The following is an 18,011-nucleotide window of genomic DNA, read 5'->3' as shown; positions in this document are numbered from 1 at the left end:
CCTCTCATGGCCAGCCAAGCTATCAGATAAGGGCCATGAAACTGTGAAAAAGTCCAAAGGCTGATGTTTAACTGATTCAGTTATCTACCTTGTTAATTACCTGAGAATTCCTCACCTTTTCTGTCTTCTTTGACATCCCACAGGACCTTTAGAGATGATGAAAGTTCCACTCACAGCAGCTGCCTGCACTGTAGTAGGGAGTATTAGATGCTCACTTTTTCTCTTAATAGGCCTGTTCAACACTCTAATTGCATGTGGCAACAAGACAAGGTCCTGCTCTGTCACATTTCCATCTCTACATTCTGAGCACAGAATTATTGGCTGGTTCTTTTGCCTACTATTAGCACATTTGCTGTTCTCAGGCATTTCTTGTTCATATGTTCAAGCCGTGTGCTTTGTTCCCCACCGAGACCAAATCAATTCCAATCTGCTGAATTAGAAATCTTAAAATGAACTGTTAAATTAGGTGATATGCTTTGTCTACTGCTGGCACTTTATGGGTGACATAGAAAGTGGTTTGGATGGATCAATAAACAATCACAATTTATGCCAATGATCAAACCATCCTTATAGAAAGACAATGCTACCATCCTGTTATCATCTTATGTAGTATTGTAACTTGACTGTTGTTTTCTGTAGCTTTCTCTACAATATAACTGTTCCATGATACAGTGCAATCACATCTGCCCTGTTACACCGTCCACCTCCAAGCCTCCAACATATTAATGCAGCAACAAAGCAGGCAAGTTAGCGGTTATATTTCATTAGGAGTTTGAGGAGAATCGGTTGTCACCTAAAACACTCAGAACTTCTACAGGTGTACTGTGGAGAGCATTCTGACTGGCTGGTATGGGGGTGGGGTGCCACTGCACAGGATCAAAGTAAGCTGCAGAGAGTTGTAAAATTAGTCAGCTCCATCACGGGCACTAGCCTCCATAATGTCCAAGATATCTTCAAAGAGCTGTCTCTCAAAAAGGCAGCATCTGTCATTAAGGAATCACTCCCCCCGCCGACACCCAGGACATGCCCTCTTCTCCTTGTTACCGTCAGGAAAGAGGTTCAGAAGCCTGAAGGCACACGCTCAATGATTCAGCAACAGCTTCTTCCCTTCTTTCATACTATTTCTGAATGGACATTGAACCCATAAACACTATCTCAGAACTTTTTGATTTCTGTTTTTGCACTACTCATTTAATTTAACTACTTAATACTGTAAATCACATGTTTTTACATTTATCTTGTTTTGCATTGTACTGCTGCCGCAAAGTTAACAAATTTTACGACACATGTTGGTAATATTAAACATGATTCTGATTCTGATTCAATATTTTAATACCCCTAGCTAGAAAAGTTTTATTGATATCAGATTTTAAATTATTGATTGACCTTGCATTTATTGCTTTTGTTTTATGGGGACACTTTTACTGTACATAAAGAAATATCCTTTGGCTTCTCTTCCAAACAGCTTGGCTCTATAGCTATATTCCCTGTCCAATTACATCCCACTGACCTGAGAGATTCTTCTCAGATGAGTAATGAAACCAAATCATCCCTAGACTATATTGTGGGAAATTGACTTATTTTGTGTACTTTATCCACTGAATCAAATCCCCAAGTTCTGTTAAAATTCTGGTAAATCTGTGTTGGTCTCTTACTAAAGCTAATGTATGCTTTCTAATGCATGATGCCCTGAACCGTACAAATTGTCCCTGAATTGGCATAATCTGGGTTTGTATAGATGTTGCAGAATTTTAATTCATCTTCCACTTTTTTAGATTTCAAATACTTTCTAATTGGCACCTGATTACTAAATTTGATTGGGGTCTGCATTCATGTCCTCCTAAATCTCTTTGAACCTTCATTCTTCTGACTTGCCTTGGCTGTAAATGGATAATCACACATTCCACCTATATTGAACATAATGGCATATTGAATATTTAAGATTCCTCCAATGTCTCCTTTTAATCTCATGCTCCAAGCTACAGTACACTTTTTGTATTCTTTTATATTATCTTTGCAGTATTGGATAACTTGTATAAGTTACTATCTATTTTATAATTCAGATGATTACTAAATATTATGAGTAGCACCTCTCTTACTTATGGAGTAGTGTTACTCCTGTCCTGGTCCAACCATGTAGATACCCTTGGAAAGAAAGCAGATCAGTACTTCCACTTCCTCAGGAGGTTAAAGGAAGCTGGCATGTTCCCATTGACCCTTACCAATTTTTATACATGCACCATAAAAAGCATCCTATCTGAATACATTATGCCTTGCAATGGCAACTGCTCTGCCCAAGACTGCAAGAAACTGCAGAGAGATATGGACACGGGTCAGCACATTACAGAAGTCAGCCTCCCTTCATATATTCTGTCTACTTTTCCTGCAGCCGTCAGTAAAGCAGCTAAAGTAACAAAAGGCATTATCCCTGCTGGATATTCTCTAATCTCTCCCCACCTCCCCACCCCCATCAGGCAGAAAATTCTGACGGCTGAAAGTGCATACCACCAGGCCTCTGTCTCACAGTTATACAGTAAGACTATTCATCATCCACTTTTAAAATAACGATGGACTCTTGACCTCATGTTCTGCCTTGTCATGGCCTTGCACCATATCGTCTGCCTGCATTGCAGCTGTAACAATTTACGTTGACTTCTGTTATTGTTCAGGACTCTGAAGATGGGTGTCAGCCCGAAATGTTGACTGTTTTCTCTTTTCCATAAACCCTGCCTGATCTGCTGAGTTCCTCCAGTGTTCTGTTTGTGTTGCTTTGGATTTCCTGCATCTGCAGACTTTCTCATGATTCTGTACTGTTTTCCTTGTACGGCTTCAATGTACAGATGTGATGAAATGACGGTATGGATGGTTTCTCCTTTTCCTTGATAGCGCAACACAACAATAATAAGCCAATCTACCACAAAGCCCTTCCTTCCAATTTGATGGCAGGCCCATTATTGTTACTTTATTGGTGTTACAGTTATAGTTTTCCAATATATAAGAAAACAATTGTGGAACTGAGTGAACAATGAAAGATTGAGGCAAAGTCCCCTACAGTCTCCTCACATACTTTGTTTAATCCCCTGTGATCAAACCATCAATTTCAATATTCTATACTAATACAATGACCCATACTTGTAATTGCTGCTAGTTCTAAACTTGCAGTGGGATCACAGAATAAGGCTTTGGGGAAGATAAATTTGATCGGCTGATGCCTAACTAATAAACTTATACTGTAGTAGGTAGGGCCAACCTGTCAAGTTGGTGTATATGATTATCTTGCCATACTGCGTTGTAGTTTGCAGGAATTTGCTCTGTACAAATTGACTACATTAACAATGACTGCATTCCATCAGCAAAATTGAGGAAATACCAAACTATTGTTTTACATATCACTGCAATTATTAACTAATAGTAATGGCTCATCAAAACAAATCTATTATGAAAAAGTAAATGCCCTGCCACATTTCAATATAACCATAAGTATTGTATTCCTGATTTAGGCATCCGCGTCCTAGATGGAGTAGTGACTGATGCCTTAGAAGCAGCAGCCCTCACCTACAAGAACAATTATATAGATATCTACAGCTGTTGCTGGGGCCCCAAAGACAATGGGAAGAAATTTGACGGCCCCAAAATGTTAGGAACCAAAGCACTTCAAGAAGGGGCAGAAAAGGTAAGAAATTCAGAGCAGATATTGAAACAGGCTTTATTTAAAGAATTCTTTCATGATGAATGTAAGCAACATTGACCTAGTTTGAAAAGAAGCTAATGGCTGCTTCGGTAAGATTGCCTCTTTTAAAGTTGTGAGGTAAAGGATTGTTGGTGTGAATCTATTATTAAACATCTTGGAACCAGGAAAGTTTTAGATGGAGTTTTCTATGACTGTATCCTATCAAAGATCATACATATGTGCCAATAAATATATGCAATTGAAATATTTTTTATTGTTAAAGAAAGAAAGCCACTTAGTTTTTCTTACCTGTTAGGCCCTGAGGCTTCATTAACAAGTGAATGCTGCATTTTTAAGTCTGCATAGATTCTTTGTTGCCACAGTTTAATTTAGTAATATAAATATGTACTGTATACAGAAATACAAAGGAGATTTTTTTTTAGAGATACAGCATGTAATAGGACCTTCTGGCCTAGTAACATCCATGTGAGAAGTGTCTTTGGAACGTGGAAGAAAACCAGGGCAGCTGGTGGCAACCCACATGGTCACAGGGAGACAGTATAAACAGGGGCAGAATTGAACCCATGTCATTGGCACTGTGATAACCATTATGCTACTGTGCCATCCTGAAGTACTGTAATGTGACTTTGCATATTACAAAAACAAACCACCTTTGGAGCTAAAAATTCACACTGGCTGCCCATAATATATTTGCTTTTATTCAGTACAACTAGATCGATGGCTTTCAGGGCTGACAATTCAGGAAAGTACAAGACGTCCAGGTATGATCTCCAGAAAGCCATCTCACATACAAAGTGACAATTCCAGATTAAGCTTGAATCAGAGGAGGGTGTTCAACAGCTGTGGTAAAGCTTGAATGCCATCACCTCCTTCAAAACTAAACCAAGCAGCATAAACGGCGAAAAGGTTTCGCTCACAGATGAGCTCAATTCCTTCTGACGAACAAAACATAGAGGTATCTTCATGCATACCCACACTCCCCATTGACTCTGTGATTTCAACCTCTGAGGCCAATGTGACAGCATCCTTCAGGAGGGTGAATCCACAAGCGCATCTGGTACTGATGGGGTACAGAAGACCAGTGCTAATTAACTGGCTGGAGAGCTGTGGACAGCTTCAACCTCTCGATTTGACAGTTGGACGTACCCACCTGCTTTAAGCAGACTTAGTCATACCGCAGCCCAAGAAGTGCATGATAACCTACCGCAATGACTATCGCCCAGTAGCACCTACATCCACTGTGATGAAGTGCTTTGAGAGATTAGTCATGAAATTTATCTGCTCCATCCTGATGGTGACCAGGTTCTGCTCCAATTTGCCTACTGTCACAATAGGTCAACAGCAGATGGCATTTCATTGGTTCTTCACTCAGCTCTGGAACACCTGGACATTGAAGATATATACATCAGGATGCTCTTCATTGACTACATTTCAGCATTCAGCATGGTCGCCCCCTCAAAACTCATCACTAACCTCCAGGACCTGAGGCTCAATAACTCCTTGTGCAACTGGGACATTGATTTGCTCAGTTGCACACCCCAGTCAGTGCAAATTGGCAACAATATCTCTTCCACAATCAGCATCAACACAGGTGCACCACAAGAAAATAAGATATAGGAGCAGAATTTGACCATTCAGCCCATCGAGTTAGCTGTGACATTCCATTGTGGCTGATTTATTATCCCTCTTGAAATCATTCTGTTGCTTTTTCCCTATAATCTTGGAAACACTTACTAATCAAGCACCTATCAACCTGCACTTTAAATACACCAATAACTTGGACTCAGCAGCTGTCTGTAGCAACGAATTCCACAGATTCACAACACTGTGGATAAAGAAGTTCCTCCTCATCTCTGTTGTTATGAAATATCATTCTATTTTGAGGCTGTGCCCTCCAGTGTCAGTCTCCCACACTATAGAAGTCATCCTCTCCACTGTATCTAAGCCTTTCAATATGCAATAGATTTCAATAAAATCTCTACTCATTCTTCTAAACTCCAGTGAGTACAGGCCCAGGGCCATCAATTGCTCCCCATACATTAACCCTTTCACTCCCAGGATAATTCGTGCAAACCTCCTCTGGACCCTCTCCATTGGCTGTGTATCCTTTCTTAGCTACAGGGCCCAAAACTGCTCACAGTATTCCAAGTGCAGTATGACCAATGTCTTCTAAAGCCTCTGTATTACTTGCTTGCTTTTATATTCTAGTCCTCTTGAAATGAATGAGAACATTTTATTGGCTTGCCTACCACCAACTCAACCTACAAGTTAACCTTTAGGAAATCCTGCACAAGGACTCCCAAGTTGCTTTGCACTTCTGATTTCTGAATTTTGATTTTAGCTTCTCCCTCTCAAACTGCAGGGTGAATTCTATCATGGGCTTATAAACACAAAGCTGTGTGTTTAGCCCTTTGGTTGCGTTTTACCTATGATTGTGTGGCTAAATACAAATTCAATGCTGTATATAAATTTGCAAGAAATCTCTAAACATCAACCACATGCCCATAGTACATTTCCCTGCAAATACATCATCCCAATTCACACCCACAAGTTCTAGCCTTATAGCCTCATAATTTGTGCTTCCCCAATTAAAAATCTTCCTTTCCTCTCTGCTTCTATCCTTTTCCATGATAATGCTAAAGGCCAGGGAGTGGTGGTCACTGTCCCCCAGATGCTCACCCACAGAGAGATCTGTGACCTGACCCGGTTCATTACCTAGTACTAGAACTAGTATGGCATTCCCCCTAGTCGGCCTGTCAACATACTGTGACAGGAATCTGTCCTGGACACAGTTAACAAACTCTGTCCCGTCTAAACCACTGTAACTAATCAGGTGACAATCAATATTAGGGAAGTTAAAGTCACCCGTGATAACAACTCTGTTATTTTTGCACCTTTCCAAAATCTGCCTCCCAATCTGCTCCTCTATATCTCTGCTGCTACCAGGGGGCCTATAGAATACTCCCAATAGAGTTACTGCTCCCTTCCTGTTCCTGACTTCCACCCATACTGACTCAAAAGAGGATCCTGCTACATTACCCACCCTTTCTGTAACTGTAATAGTATCCCTGACCAGCAATGCCACCCCTCCTCCCCTTTTTCCACCCTCTATCCCTTGACTTCTCCAGTGCATTCAACACCATCCGCCCTGCTCTGCTGGGGGAGAAGCTGACAGCGATGCAGGTGGATGCTTTCCTGGTGTCATGGATTCTTGATTACCTGACTGACAGACCACAGTACGTGTGCTTGCAACACTGTGTGTCCGACAGAGTGATCAGCAGCACTGGGGCTCCACAGGGGACTGTCTTGTCTCCCTTTCTCTTCACCATTTACACCTCAGACTTCAACTACTGCACAGAACCTTTTCATCTTCAGAAGTTTTCGGATGACTCTGCCATAGTTGGATACATCAGCAAGGGAGATGAGGCTGAGTACAGGGCTACGGTAGGAAACTTTGCCACATGGTGTGAGCAGAATTATCTGCAGCTTAATGTGAAAAAGACTAAGGAGCTGGTGGTAGACCTGAGGAGAGCTAAGGTACCGGTGACCCCTGTTTCCATTCAGGGGGTCAGTGTGGACATGGTGGAGGATTACAAATACCTAGGGATATGAGTTGACAATAAACTGGACCGGTCAAAGAACACTGAGGCTGTCTCTATTTCCTGAGGAGACTGAGGTCCTTTAACATCTGCCGGATGATGCTGAGGATGTTCTACGAGTCTGTGGTGGCCAGTGCTATCATGTTTGCTGTTGTGTGCTGGGGCAGCAGGCTGAGGGTAGCAGACACCAACAGAATCAGCAAACTCATTCGTAAGGCCAATGATGTTGTGAGGATGGAACTGGACTCTCTGACGGTGGTGTCTGAAAAGAGGATGCTGTCCAAGTTGCATGCCATCTTGGACAATGTCTCCCATCCACTACATAATGTACTGGGTGGGCGCAGGAGTACTTTCAGCCAGAGACTCATTCCACCAAGATGCAGCACAGAGTGTCATAGGAAGTCATTCCTGCCTGCGGCCATCAAACTTTACAACTCCTCCCTTGGAGGGTCAGACACCCTGAGCCAATAGGCTGGTCCTGGACTTATTTCCTGGCATAATTTACATATTACTATTTAACTATTTATGGTTTTATTACGATTTATTATTTATAGTGCAACTGTAACGAAAACCAATTTCCCCAGGATCAATAAAGTATGACTATGACTAAAGCACTGAAATACAGGAATATTGAGAATCCATTCCTGCCCTGGAGCCAGCCAAGTCTCTGTAATGGCCACTACATCATAATTCCATGTATGTATCCAAGCTCTCAGTTCATCACCTTTGTTCCTGATGCTTCTTGCATTGAGGTACACACATTGCAGCCCTTCTACCTTACTACCTTTACACCGTTTATTCTGCTTCTCTTTCCTCAAAGCCTCTCTATATGTTAGATCTGGCTTTACTCCATGCACTTCTTTCACTGCTCTATCGCTCTGGGTCCCATCCCCCTTGCAAATTAGTTTAAACCCTCCCGAACCATGCTAGCAAACCTACCTGCAAGGATATTGTTCCCCCTCGAGTTCAGGTGCAACCCATACAATCTGTACAAGTCCCAACTTCCCCAGAAGAGATACCAATGATCCAAAAATCTATAACCCTGCTCCCTGCACCAACTCCTCAGCCATGCATTCAACTGCCATCTCCTCCAATTCTTACCATCACTGTCACGTAGCACTGGCAGCAATCCTGAGAACGCCACCCTTGAGGTCCTGTTCTTCAGACTTCTGTCCAGTTCCCGAAACTCACACTTCAGGACCTCATCCCTCTTCCTGCCTATGTCATTGGTCCCAACATGTATCATGACTTCTGGTTGCTTTCCCTCTCGTACCAGGATGTCGTGCACCCGCTCAGAGACATCCCAGACCCTGGCATCCAGGAAGCAACAAACCATGCGGGTGTCCTTCTCACGTCCACAAAATCTCCAGTCTGCTTCCCTGACTATAGAGTCTCCAATGATGAAAACCCTCCTGTTCTCCATCCCACCCTTCTGCACCACCAGGTCAGACTCAGTGCCAGAGGCCCTGTCACAGTCGCTCACACCTGGTCGATTGTCCCCGCCAACAGTATCCAGGACGGTAAACTTATTTTTCAGGGGAATGGCTACATGGGTGCTCTGCACTAACTGTCTGCTTACCTTCGCTTTCCTCATTCTGACTGTCACCCAATGACCTGCTTCCGACAGCCTAGGTGTGACTACCTACCTGTAGCTCTCATCTATGACTGCCTCATTCTCCCTTATGAGTCGAAGGTCATCCAATTCCTGCTCCAGATTCCTTACATGGTCTTCCAGATCGCCCAGCCGTATGCACTTCTGGCAGATGTGACTCTGCGGGAGAGGGGCGTTCCCCCAGACTGCCACATCTCACATGAGAGGCACATCACCGTCTCAGGAGGCATTGTAAAGCCTAACTGCGAGCAAGCTTGTCTTCCGCCTCTTCTCGTCAAAGCCTCTCGAGTCAAAGCTCAATGCTCCACTCCTTCACTGGCCCACTCACTCACTCACTGGCTGCTTTCCACAGGCTGTATATGAAAACACCAATGCCCAGGAATGGAGATGCCTACAGAAAATTTGGATATAGCCCAGTCCAACAAAGGCAAAGCCCTTCAACCATTGAGCACATGTACATGAAGCGCCACCACAAGAAAGCAGTTCCCATTATCAAGCAACACACACAAAATTCTGGAGGAACTCAGTAGGTCAGGCAGCATCTATGAAAATGATTAAACAGTTGACATTTTGACCCGAGACCCGTCTGGAAGATGCCAGAATTAAAAAGTTGGGGAGAGGGGAATGAGGGTAGATAGAAGGTGATAGGTGAATCCAGGTGGGTGGGAAATGAAAGGGCTGAAGAAAAGGAATTTGATAAGAGAGGAAAGTAGACCATAGGAGAATGGGTAGGAGAAGGGGACCCGGGGGAAGTAATAGGCAGGTGAGAAGAGGTTAAAAGTCAGAGTGGGGAATAGAAGAAGAGGGGAGGAAGGTGTTTCAAGGACCTCAACTATCTAAGTTATGCTCTTTCCTCACTGGTACCATTGGGCAAGAAGTACAGGAGCCTTAAGTCCATCACCACCGGGTTCAGGAACAGTTGTTACCTTACAGCCACCAGGTTCTAGAACCTGCATGGATAACTTTGCTTACCAAAACTCTGAATTGACTCCACAACCTACAGATTTTCTTTCAAATACCCCGCCTTTCATGTTCTCAGTATTGTTTATTTCTTTACTTACACAATTTATCTTCTTTTGTATATTGCTGTTTGTTATTCTTTCTTTGTATATTGTTTTTCATAAATTCTATTGTATTACTTCATTTTCTTGTAAGTGCCCTCAAGAAAATAAATGTCAAGGTAGTCTATGGCAACATATATGTACTTTGCCAATGTACCCTTACTTTGATATTGAGCTGAACAGATATCAAGCAGGCCATATTAAGATGGTCTCTGTGATAGTATTTGTTTTTGTGCTAATAACATAGAACATAGAACATAGAATAGTACAGCAAATTACAGGCCTTTCGGCACACAATGTTGTGCCGACCCTCAAACCCTGCCTCCCATATAACCCTCCTCCTTAAATTCCTCCATATACCTGTTTAGTAGTCTCTTAAACTTCACGAGTGTATCTCCCTCCACCATTGACTCAGGCAATTCATTCCACGCACCAACCACTCTCTGAGTAAAAAAACCTTCCTCTAATATCCCCCTTGAACTTCCCACCCTTTACCTTAAAGCCATGTCCTCTTGTATTGAGCAGTGGTGCCCTGGGGAAGAGGCACTGGCTATCCACTCTATCTATTCCTCTTATTATCTTGTACACCTCTATCATGTCTCCTCTCATCCTCCTTCTCTCCAAAGAGTAAAGCTCTAGCTCCCTTAATCTCTGATCATAATGCAAACTCTCTAAACCAGGCAACATCCTGGTAAATCTCTTCTGTACCCTTTCTAATGCTTCCACATCCTTCCTATAGTGAGGCGACCAGAACTGGACACAATACTCCAAGTGTGGCCTAACCAGAGTTTTATAGAGCTGCATCATTACATCGCGACCCTTAAACTCTATCCCTCGACTTATGAAAGCTAATACCCCATAAGCTTCCTTAATTACCCTATCTACCTGTAAGGCAACTTTCAGGGATCTGTGGACATGTATCCCGAGATCCCTCTGCTCCTCCACACTACCAAGTATCCTGCCATTTACTTTGTACTCTGCCTTGGAGTTTGTCTTTCCAAAGTGTACCACCTCACACTTCTCCGGGTTGAACTCCATCTGCCACTTCTCAGCCCACTTTTGCATCCTATCAATGACTCTCTGCAATTTTCGACAATCCTCTACACTATCTACAACACCACCAACCTTTGTGTCGTATTTGCAACACCACAACCTTAATGCCTCAGATTAATTAGTATCTTTCAATTCTCTGTAATAAATGCCATCACTAACATCACATCATTTTAGAATGTGGGGTGCATCGCTCTCTGATATGTGGGGAGGAGGGGGCGGCTATTGCACAGGACTGAAAGAAGCTACAGAAAGTTGTCAGCTCCATCTTGGGTACTAGTCCCCATAGTACCCAAGATATCTTCAAGGAGCAGTGCCTCAGAAAGATGACATCCATTATTAAGGACACCATCACCCAAGGCATGCCCGCTTCTCATTGTTACCATCAGGAAGGAGGTTTAGAAGAGTAAAGGCACACATTCAGGGATTCAGAAACAGCTTCTTACCCTCTGTCATACGATTCCTAAATGAACATTGAACCAATGTTCTCACTTTTTTTATTATTTCTGTTTTTGCACTATTTTTAAACTATTATATAGATTACTTCTTTTACTTTTTTCTTTCCATATTATCACATATTGTATTATACTGCTGCTGCTAAGTTAACAAATTTCACATATTCAGTGATAATAAACCTGATTCTGATTCTGTTACAAATTTAGCACCCAGAGAAAAACAATATTTTTATCAGATAAATATTCATCAAGTTTACATGAATGACTCCAAATCTACAAGTAACATGAACATTTGCCAAAATAGAAGTGTCTTGCTCTTTCCCTCCCCTTTAAGCAAAGATTTCACGGTCGGAAGTACAGCATATATGACCGTTCCTTCTAGCCATTTTTATAAGTGCTCCACCTCATTTTTCAAATTAAAGTTATAGACTCATAGAGTCATTAAGGAATTTAGCAGATGTTACTTTCACCTTAGAGTAGTAAAGTAAGCATATCTTTCTTTGCATTTTATGAAAGAACCTGAAGTGCAATACTATAGATATATGTGCAATGAATGTACCTCCTCATTTTGAAACTAATTCTTAGTGTGCCCAGGAAAGTTTTCATCCAAAAAAAATTATATCATCAAGAAATCAGGCAACAATTTATAACTGAATGCCTTAGAAGTATATTTCATTTAGGAAGACACACTATTTTTTTTTTATTTTTTAGGGTCGTAATGGTAAAGGGAATATTTTTGTGTGGGCTTCGGGAAACGGTGGCCTGGTCTTCGATCACTGCGGTGCTGATGGATACGTGAATAGTATTTTCACAGTGGCAGTTGGAGCTGTTAGTAATCAGGGTCTCAGTACCTTCTATGCAGAGCCTTGTTCAGGAAATATGGCAGTAGTTCCTACAGGAGGATCAAGCGAAATACCTTTTCGTTCTAATTTGTCTCCTGAATTAGATATGGTGAGTTAGTACTCAATTGTAACAATGGAGAACTAGAAATATAATAACCATATGTATGTTTTAAGATAGCAAAATAGAAAACTATTTCTTAAATAATTTTTCTGTTTGTTCTTACCTGAAAATCCAGTATCTTGAGAATCTGGTAAGTTTTTCAGGGAAACCTTGATAGTTCTCATGGAAATCTGCCTATATCAGGTGTACCCTGGTGCAGGAACACAATTTCCATTTATTCAAAAGAAAAGGAACTAAGGTAAGAATTTGATAATTTACCTTTTTAATAATTAAATGATGTTACTTAAACGGTATGAATTATTTTAAGTGTTTTCACCCATTTTTTAAGTTATTAATGTCATGTTTTTCTAATTGCTTTTGAATAATTTTCCTGTGTTTCTGAATGCTATGCTTGAGCGTTTTGATAGCTAGTTAGGCCAATTGTCTTTCCCCCTCATGTTATGGTATCTATAAGTCTTAATATAAAAGGTTGGGCAGGTGCTTGTCAAGTTATCAAGTTACAGATCCACATTTAAACATATACCTGCTGTGAGTAGAGCATATTAAGCTACCAGGAAATATTTGTCCATGAAGATTTTATAGCTTTTATATTCATATACTGCATTACAGGTGGATTGACTTAATTAAGATTTTCTTAATTCCATTCTTAACTTACCAGTTTAGTATACGATATGCTGGAGGAACTCAGCAGGCCAGGCAGCATTTAAGAAAAGAGTGTAGTTGCCATTTTGGGCCAAAACCCTTCAGCAGGATTGATGAAGGGTTTCAGCTCAAAACGTCAATTGTACTCTTTTCTTAGATGCTGCCTGGCCTGCTGAGTTCCTCCAGCATTTTGTGTGTGTTGCTCGGATTTCAAGCATCTGCAGGTTTTCTCTTGTTAGTGTATTGTATGTTTTGTAGCACTGAATGGAAAAGCAGTGTGAGCTGCCTTAACGACTATCATCTAGTGGCACTGACATTGATGATGAAGTGCTTTGAGAGGTTGGTTATGGCTAGAATCAACTCCTGCCTCAGCAAGGAGCTGGACCCATTGCAATTTGCCTCTCATCACAATAGGTCTACGGCAGATGGGATCCCATTGGCTCCCCATGCGGCATTGGATCATCTTGACAATACAAATACCCATGTCAGGATGCTGTTCATTGACTCTAGTTCAATGTTTAACACCATCATTCCTACAGTTCTAATTGAAAGGCTATAGAACCTAGGCCTCTGTACCTCCCTCTGCAACCGGATCCTTGACTTCCTTACCAGCAGACCACAATCTGTATGCATTGGAAATAACATTTCCACCTCACTGACATTTAACTCCAATGCTCCACAGGGATATGTGCTTAGCCCACTGCTCTACTGTCTCTACACCTATGACTGTGTGTCTAGGCATAGCTCAAACAGCATCCATAAATTTACTGATGATACAGCCATTGTTGGCAGAATCTCAGATGGTGACAAGAGGGCGTACAGGAGTGAGATATACCAGCTAGTTGAGTGGTGTCGCAGCAACAACCTTGCACTCAACATCAGCAAGACCAAACAGCTGATTGTGGACTTCAGAAGGGAGGCAAGGGAACACACACCATTCCTTATAGAGGGAGCAGAAGTGGAGAGAGTGAGCAATTTCAAGCTCCTGGGTGTTAAGATCTCTGTGGAACTAACCTGATCACAGCATATCGATGCAGCTATAAAGAAAGCAAGACAGCAGTTAGGAGTTTGAGAAGATTTGGAATGTCACCTATACTACCATAGAGAGCATTCTGACTGCCTGCATCTGCATCTGGTATGAGGAGTGGGGGTGGCTACTGCACAGGATTGCAGTAAGCTGTTGTAGATTTAGTCAGCTCCATCGTAGGTACTATCCGAGACATCTTCAAGGAGCGGTACCTCAAAAAGGCAGCGTCCATCATTAAGGACGCTCACCACTCAGGACATAATCTCTTTTCATTTTTGCCATCAGGAAGGAGGTACACAAGCCCGAAGGTACACATTCAGTGACTCAGTAACAGCTTCTTCTCTTCTGCCATCCAATTTCTGAATGGTCATTGAAACCATGAACACTACCTCATAGAACATAGAAATCTACAGCACATTACAGGCTCTTCGGCCCAACTATAGAAACTGCCTAGAATTTCCCTACCACATAGCCATCTATTTTTCTAAGCCCATGTACCTATCTAAGGGTTCCTTAAAAGACCCTATTGTATCTGCTTTTACCATCTTTGCTGGCAGTGCATTCCACACACCCACCATTTTTTGTGAAAATCTTACCTCTGACATCCCCCAGTACCTACTTCCAACCACCTTAAAACTATGCCCCTCCTGTTAGTCATTTCAGCCCTGGGAAAAAGCCTCTGACTATCCACACGATCAATGCCTCTCATCATCTTATATACCTCTATCAGGTCACTTCTCATCCTCTACCGCTCCAAGGAGAAAAGGTCAAGTTCACTCAACCTATTCTCATAAGGCATGCTCTCCAATCCAGGCAACTTCCTTGTAAATCTCCTCGGCACTCTCTCTAGTATCCACATCCTTCCTGTAATGAGGTGACCAGAACTGAACACAGCACTCCAAGTACTTCTTTAATTTCTGTTTTTGCATTACTTATTTAATTTAACTTTTTGATATATTTACAGTAATTCACAGTTGTTTTTCTATATTATCATTGTACTGCTGCCACAAAATTAGCAAATTTCATGACATATGCCGGTGATAATAAACCTGATTCTGATTCTGATCTACTGAACTGCTATCTGGGATAGAAACAATTGTCAACTGACATGGTTTATGTTTGACCTTGTCTTAAGTGCGGCATTCTTCCCTCTTAAGCATCAGGGAATACTTAGGAAGTTTTGCACTCCTTATCTTCAGCAAGGTGGAACAACTATATTATCCTTGCATCTTTAACAACAGCTATCCTTCAACGAACAACAATGAAATATATTATTTGATTATTTAGTGCATGTGTTTTTGTGAAACCTTTATTTATACCAAGTGATTGCTACATTTTCCTGTGTTTCAAGAGTAGTAATTTGACTTTGAAGTGGTTTTTAATTTCACGAGGCCATGAGTACTTAAGAGTAATAGAACCATAGAACATTACAGCATACACACAGGCCCACTGGTTCACGTAGTCCATGCCAAACTACTAATCTGCTTAGTCGCATCGACTTGCACCTGCACCTCTGTCCTCCAAATCCCTCCCATTAAGTACCTATCCAAATTTTTCTTAAATGTTGAAATCAAACACATATCCACTATTTCTGCTGGCAGTTCATTCCACACTCTTACCACCCTCTAAGTGAAGAAGCTCCCCCTCATGTTCCACTTAAATATTTAAATAGTAAACCTTTCACCCTTACCCTTAACCCCTGACCTCTAGTTTTAATCTCACCCAACCTCAGTAGAAAAAGTCTGCTTCCATTTACCCTATCTAATCTCCCCACGTTCTTCTATGCTCCAGGGAATGAAGTCCTAAACAATTCAACCTCTTCCCTCTTATATGGAAGGGACATCTCATGCAACAAGTCATAGAATCATCGACACTCAGGTGCTCAAGTCCAGGCAACATCCTTGTAAATTTTCTTTGCACTCTTACAAACTTATTGACACATTCCTGTAGGTAGATGAGCAAAATTGTACTCAGTATTGCAAATTAGACCTCACCGATGTCTTATGTCTTATACAAATCCAACTCTGCTGCTTAGTACTTTGATTTATGAAGACCAATGTACCAAAAGCTTTCTTTATGACACTACCTATCTGTGATGCCACTTTCAAGGAATTATGGATCTGTGTTCTCAGATCCCCTGCTTTACTGCACTTGTCAGTGCCCTATTGCTCATTGTATAATTACCAAGTTGCAACACCTCAAACTTGTCTGCATGAAATTCCATCTGCCAGCTTTCAGCCCATTTTTCCAGTTGGTCCAGATCCCATTGCAAGCTGTGCTAGTCTTCCGTGCTGCCCGCTACACCCCTAGTGTTGGTGTCATCCGCAAACCTGCCAATCCAGTTTACCGCGTTGTCATCCAGATCAATGATATAGATAATAAACAACAAGGGGCCCAGCACCGATCCATGTGGCTCACCACTAGTCACTAGCCTCTAGTCAGAGAGGCAACCATCTGCTACCACTCTCTGGCTTCTCCCACAAAGGCAATGTCTAATCCAATTTACTACCCTATCTTGAATGGCAACTGATTCAACCTTCTTGACCAACCTCCCATGCAAGACCTTGTCAAGTGCCTTGCTAAACATCCTATAACTTAACAATTCCACATTTAGTAGATAAAATCAAAGGCTTGGTGTTATCAACACCCATGTATTAATTATCCCTGATAATTTAAATTAACAAGAGAAGTTCTTTTGTCAACCTGCTCTGGCACTTCAAATGATTTGTGCATATCATTCTTCCCAATATTCCCAAATTTTACTTTACTGGATCTTTTAAGAATTGTGTCTAATATTGGAAGAACACCACTGATTACAAAAAACCTTTGAACCCCGACAACGATGTTGTTAAACATTTATGCCACAGAACTACCTATTACAGCTTGCCAAACCCATGTACAAAATAATGAGAGCAAATGCAAAGCTAACCAATTAAACCCACACCAGTCTAACTCTTAGTCAGCAGCAAATATTGAAAGTTGTCATAAATAGTACGATCAAGTGTCACATCGACAACCTGGTCTGTGGTGGTTTTCAGCAGAATCATTTGACTTGAGATTTTGTTGCTACCTTGGTTGAAAAGTGGATAAAAGAATGAATTGAAGAGGTGATGAGAGAGTAACTGCCCTCGAGACAGAGCCAGCATTTGACTACAAACATTAACAAAACTGAAGTAAATGGAAATTACGGGAAAAAAATCTCTGATGTTCATAACTTTAAAAAATGATAAATAGTAAGAGGTAGTAAGAGGTTTATGGTTATGTTAGCCATCTCTGGCCCAGTACATCAATGCAGAATTTTGCCTGGGTAATGCCCCAGGATTAATTATCTCCTCCTGTGACTCAAAGTTATAACCTTTCTATCTGGGGATTTTCTTAAACTCCAAAATTGTCAATGAGGAACATCTCCTGCAATAAATCATAGAATCATGGACAGCTTAAGATGCAGAAGGCCATTTCCACATTCTGTCCATGCTGATTAATGAAGAGCCCTCCAGCCTAACACCAGTGTCCAGCTCTAGATCCTTAACCTACAGGTCATAACACTTCAAATTTATCTTAAATTCGATTACAGTTTATGGTTCCTCCATCATTTTATTAGTGAATACTCAATCCATGTTGGCACAGTTCCTTTCTAGTCTATCAATTATTTTACATCTATACCTTCTAGTTTTTTTGTCCCTTCCCCAGGCCACATCCCCTCTAAGGTAAATAGGTCTTTCATATTTATTCTACCTATAACGTCATTTTTTTTTCAAATGGCACTACCCTGCAACAATGTCACTCTCTCACTCACTACTTCAAATTATGACTCACGCCTGATGAGACTTGTTCCTTTCAAATGGCTCCCACCCTGCAGTGATATTGCTTTCTCACTCACTACTCATAGTTGCATTTGATTCTGAAATAAG

General features: G+C 41.4%; 1 protein-coding gene across 1 annotated transcript in view; it reads left to right on the top strand.

Annotated features, from left to right (window-relative positions):
* The window catches only part of LOC140200925 (neuroendocrine convertase 1-like), a 310,355-nt gene that overhangs the window by 7,586 nt on the left and 284,758 nt on the right, over positions 1-18,011 (top strand). The window contains exons 3-5 of the mRNA XM_072264575.1: positions 3,501-3,673; positions 12,180-12,370; positions 16,646-16,671. Of these exons, the coding sequence (XP_072120676.1) occupies positions 3,501-3,673; positions 12,180-12,370; positions 16,646-16,671 (390 nt within the window). The remainder of the gene's footprint in view (positions 1-3,500; positions 3,674-12,179; positions 12,371-16,645; positions 16,672-18,011) is intronic.

The sequence above is a fragment of the Mobula birostris genome, chromosome 7 (assembly GCF_030028105.1).
Source record: "Mobula birostris isolate sMobBir1 chromosome 7, sMobBir1.hap1, whole genome shotgun sequence".
Classification (NCBI taxonomy): Eukaryota; Metazoa; Chordata; class Chondrichthyes; order Myliobatiformes; family Myliobatidae; genus Mobula; species Mobula birostris.
This window is presented reverse-complemented; position numbering and strand designations above follow the sequence as displayed.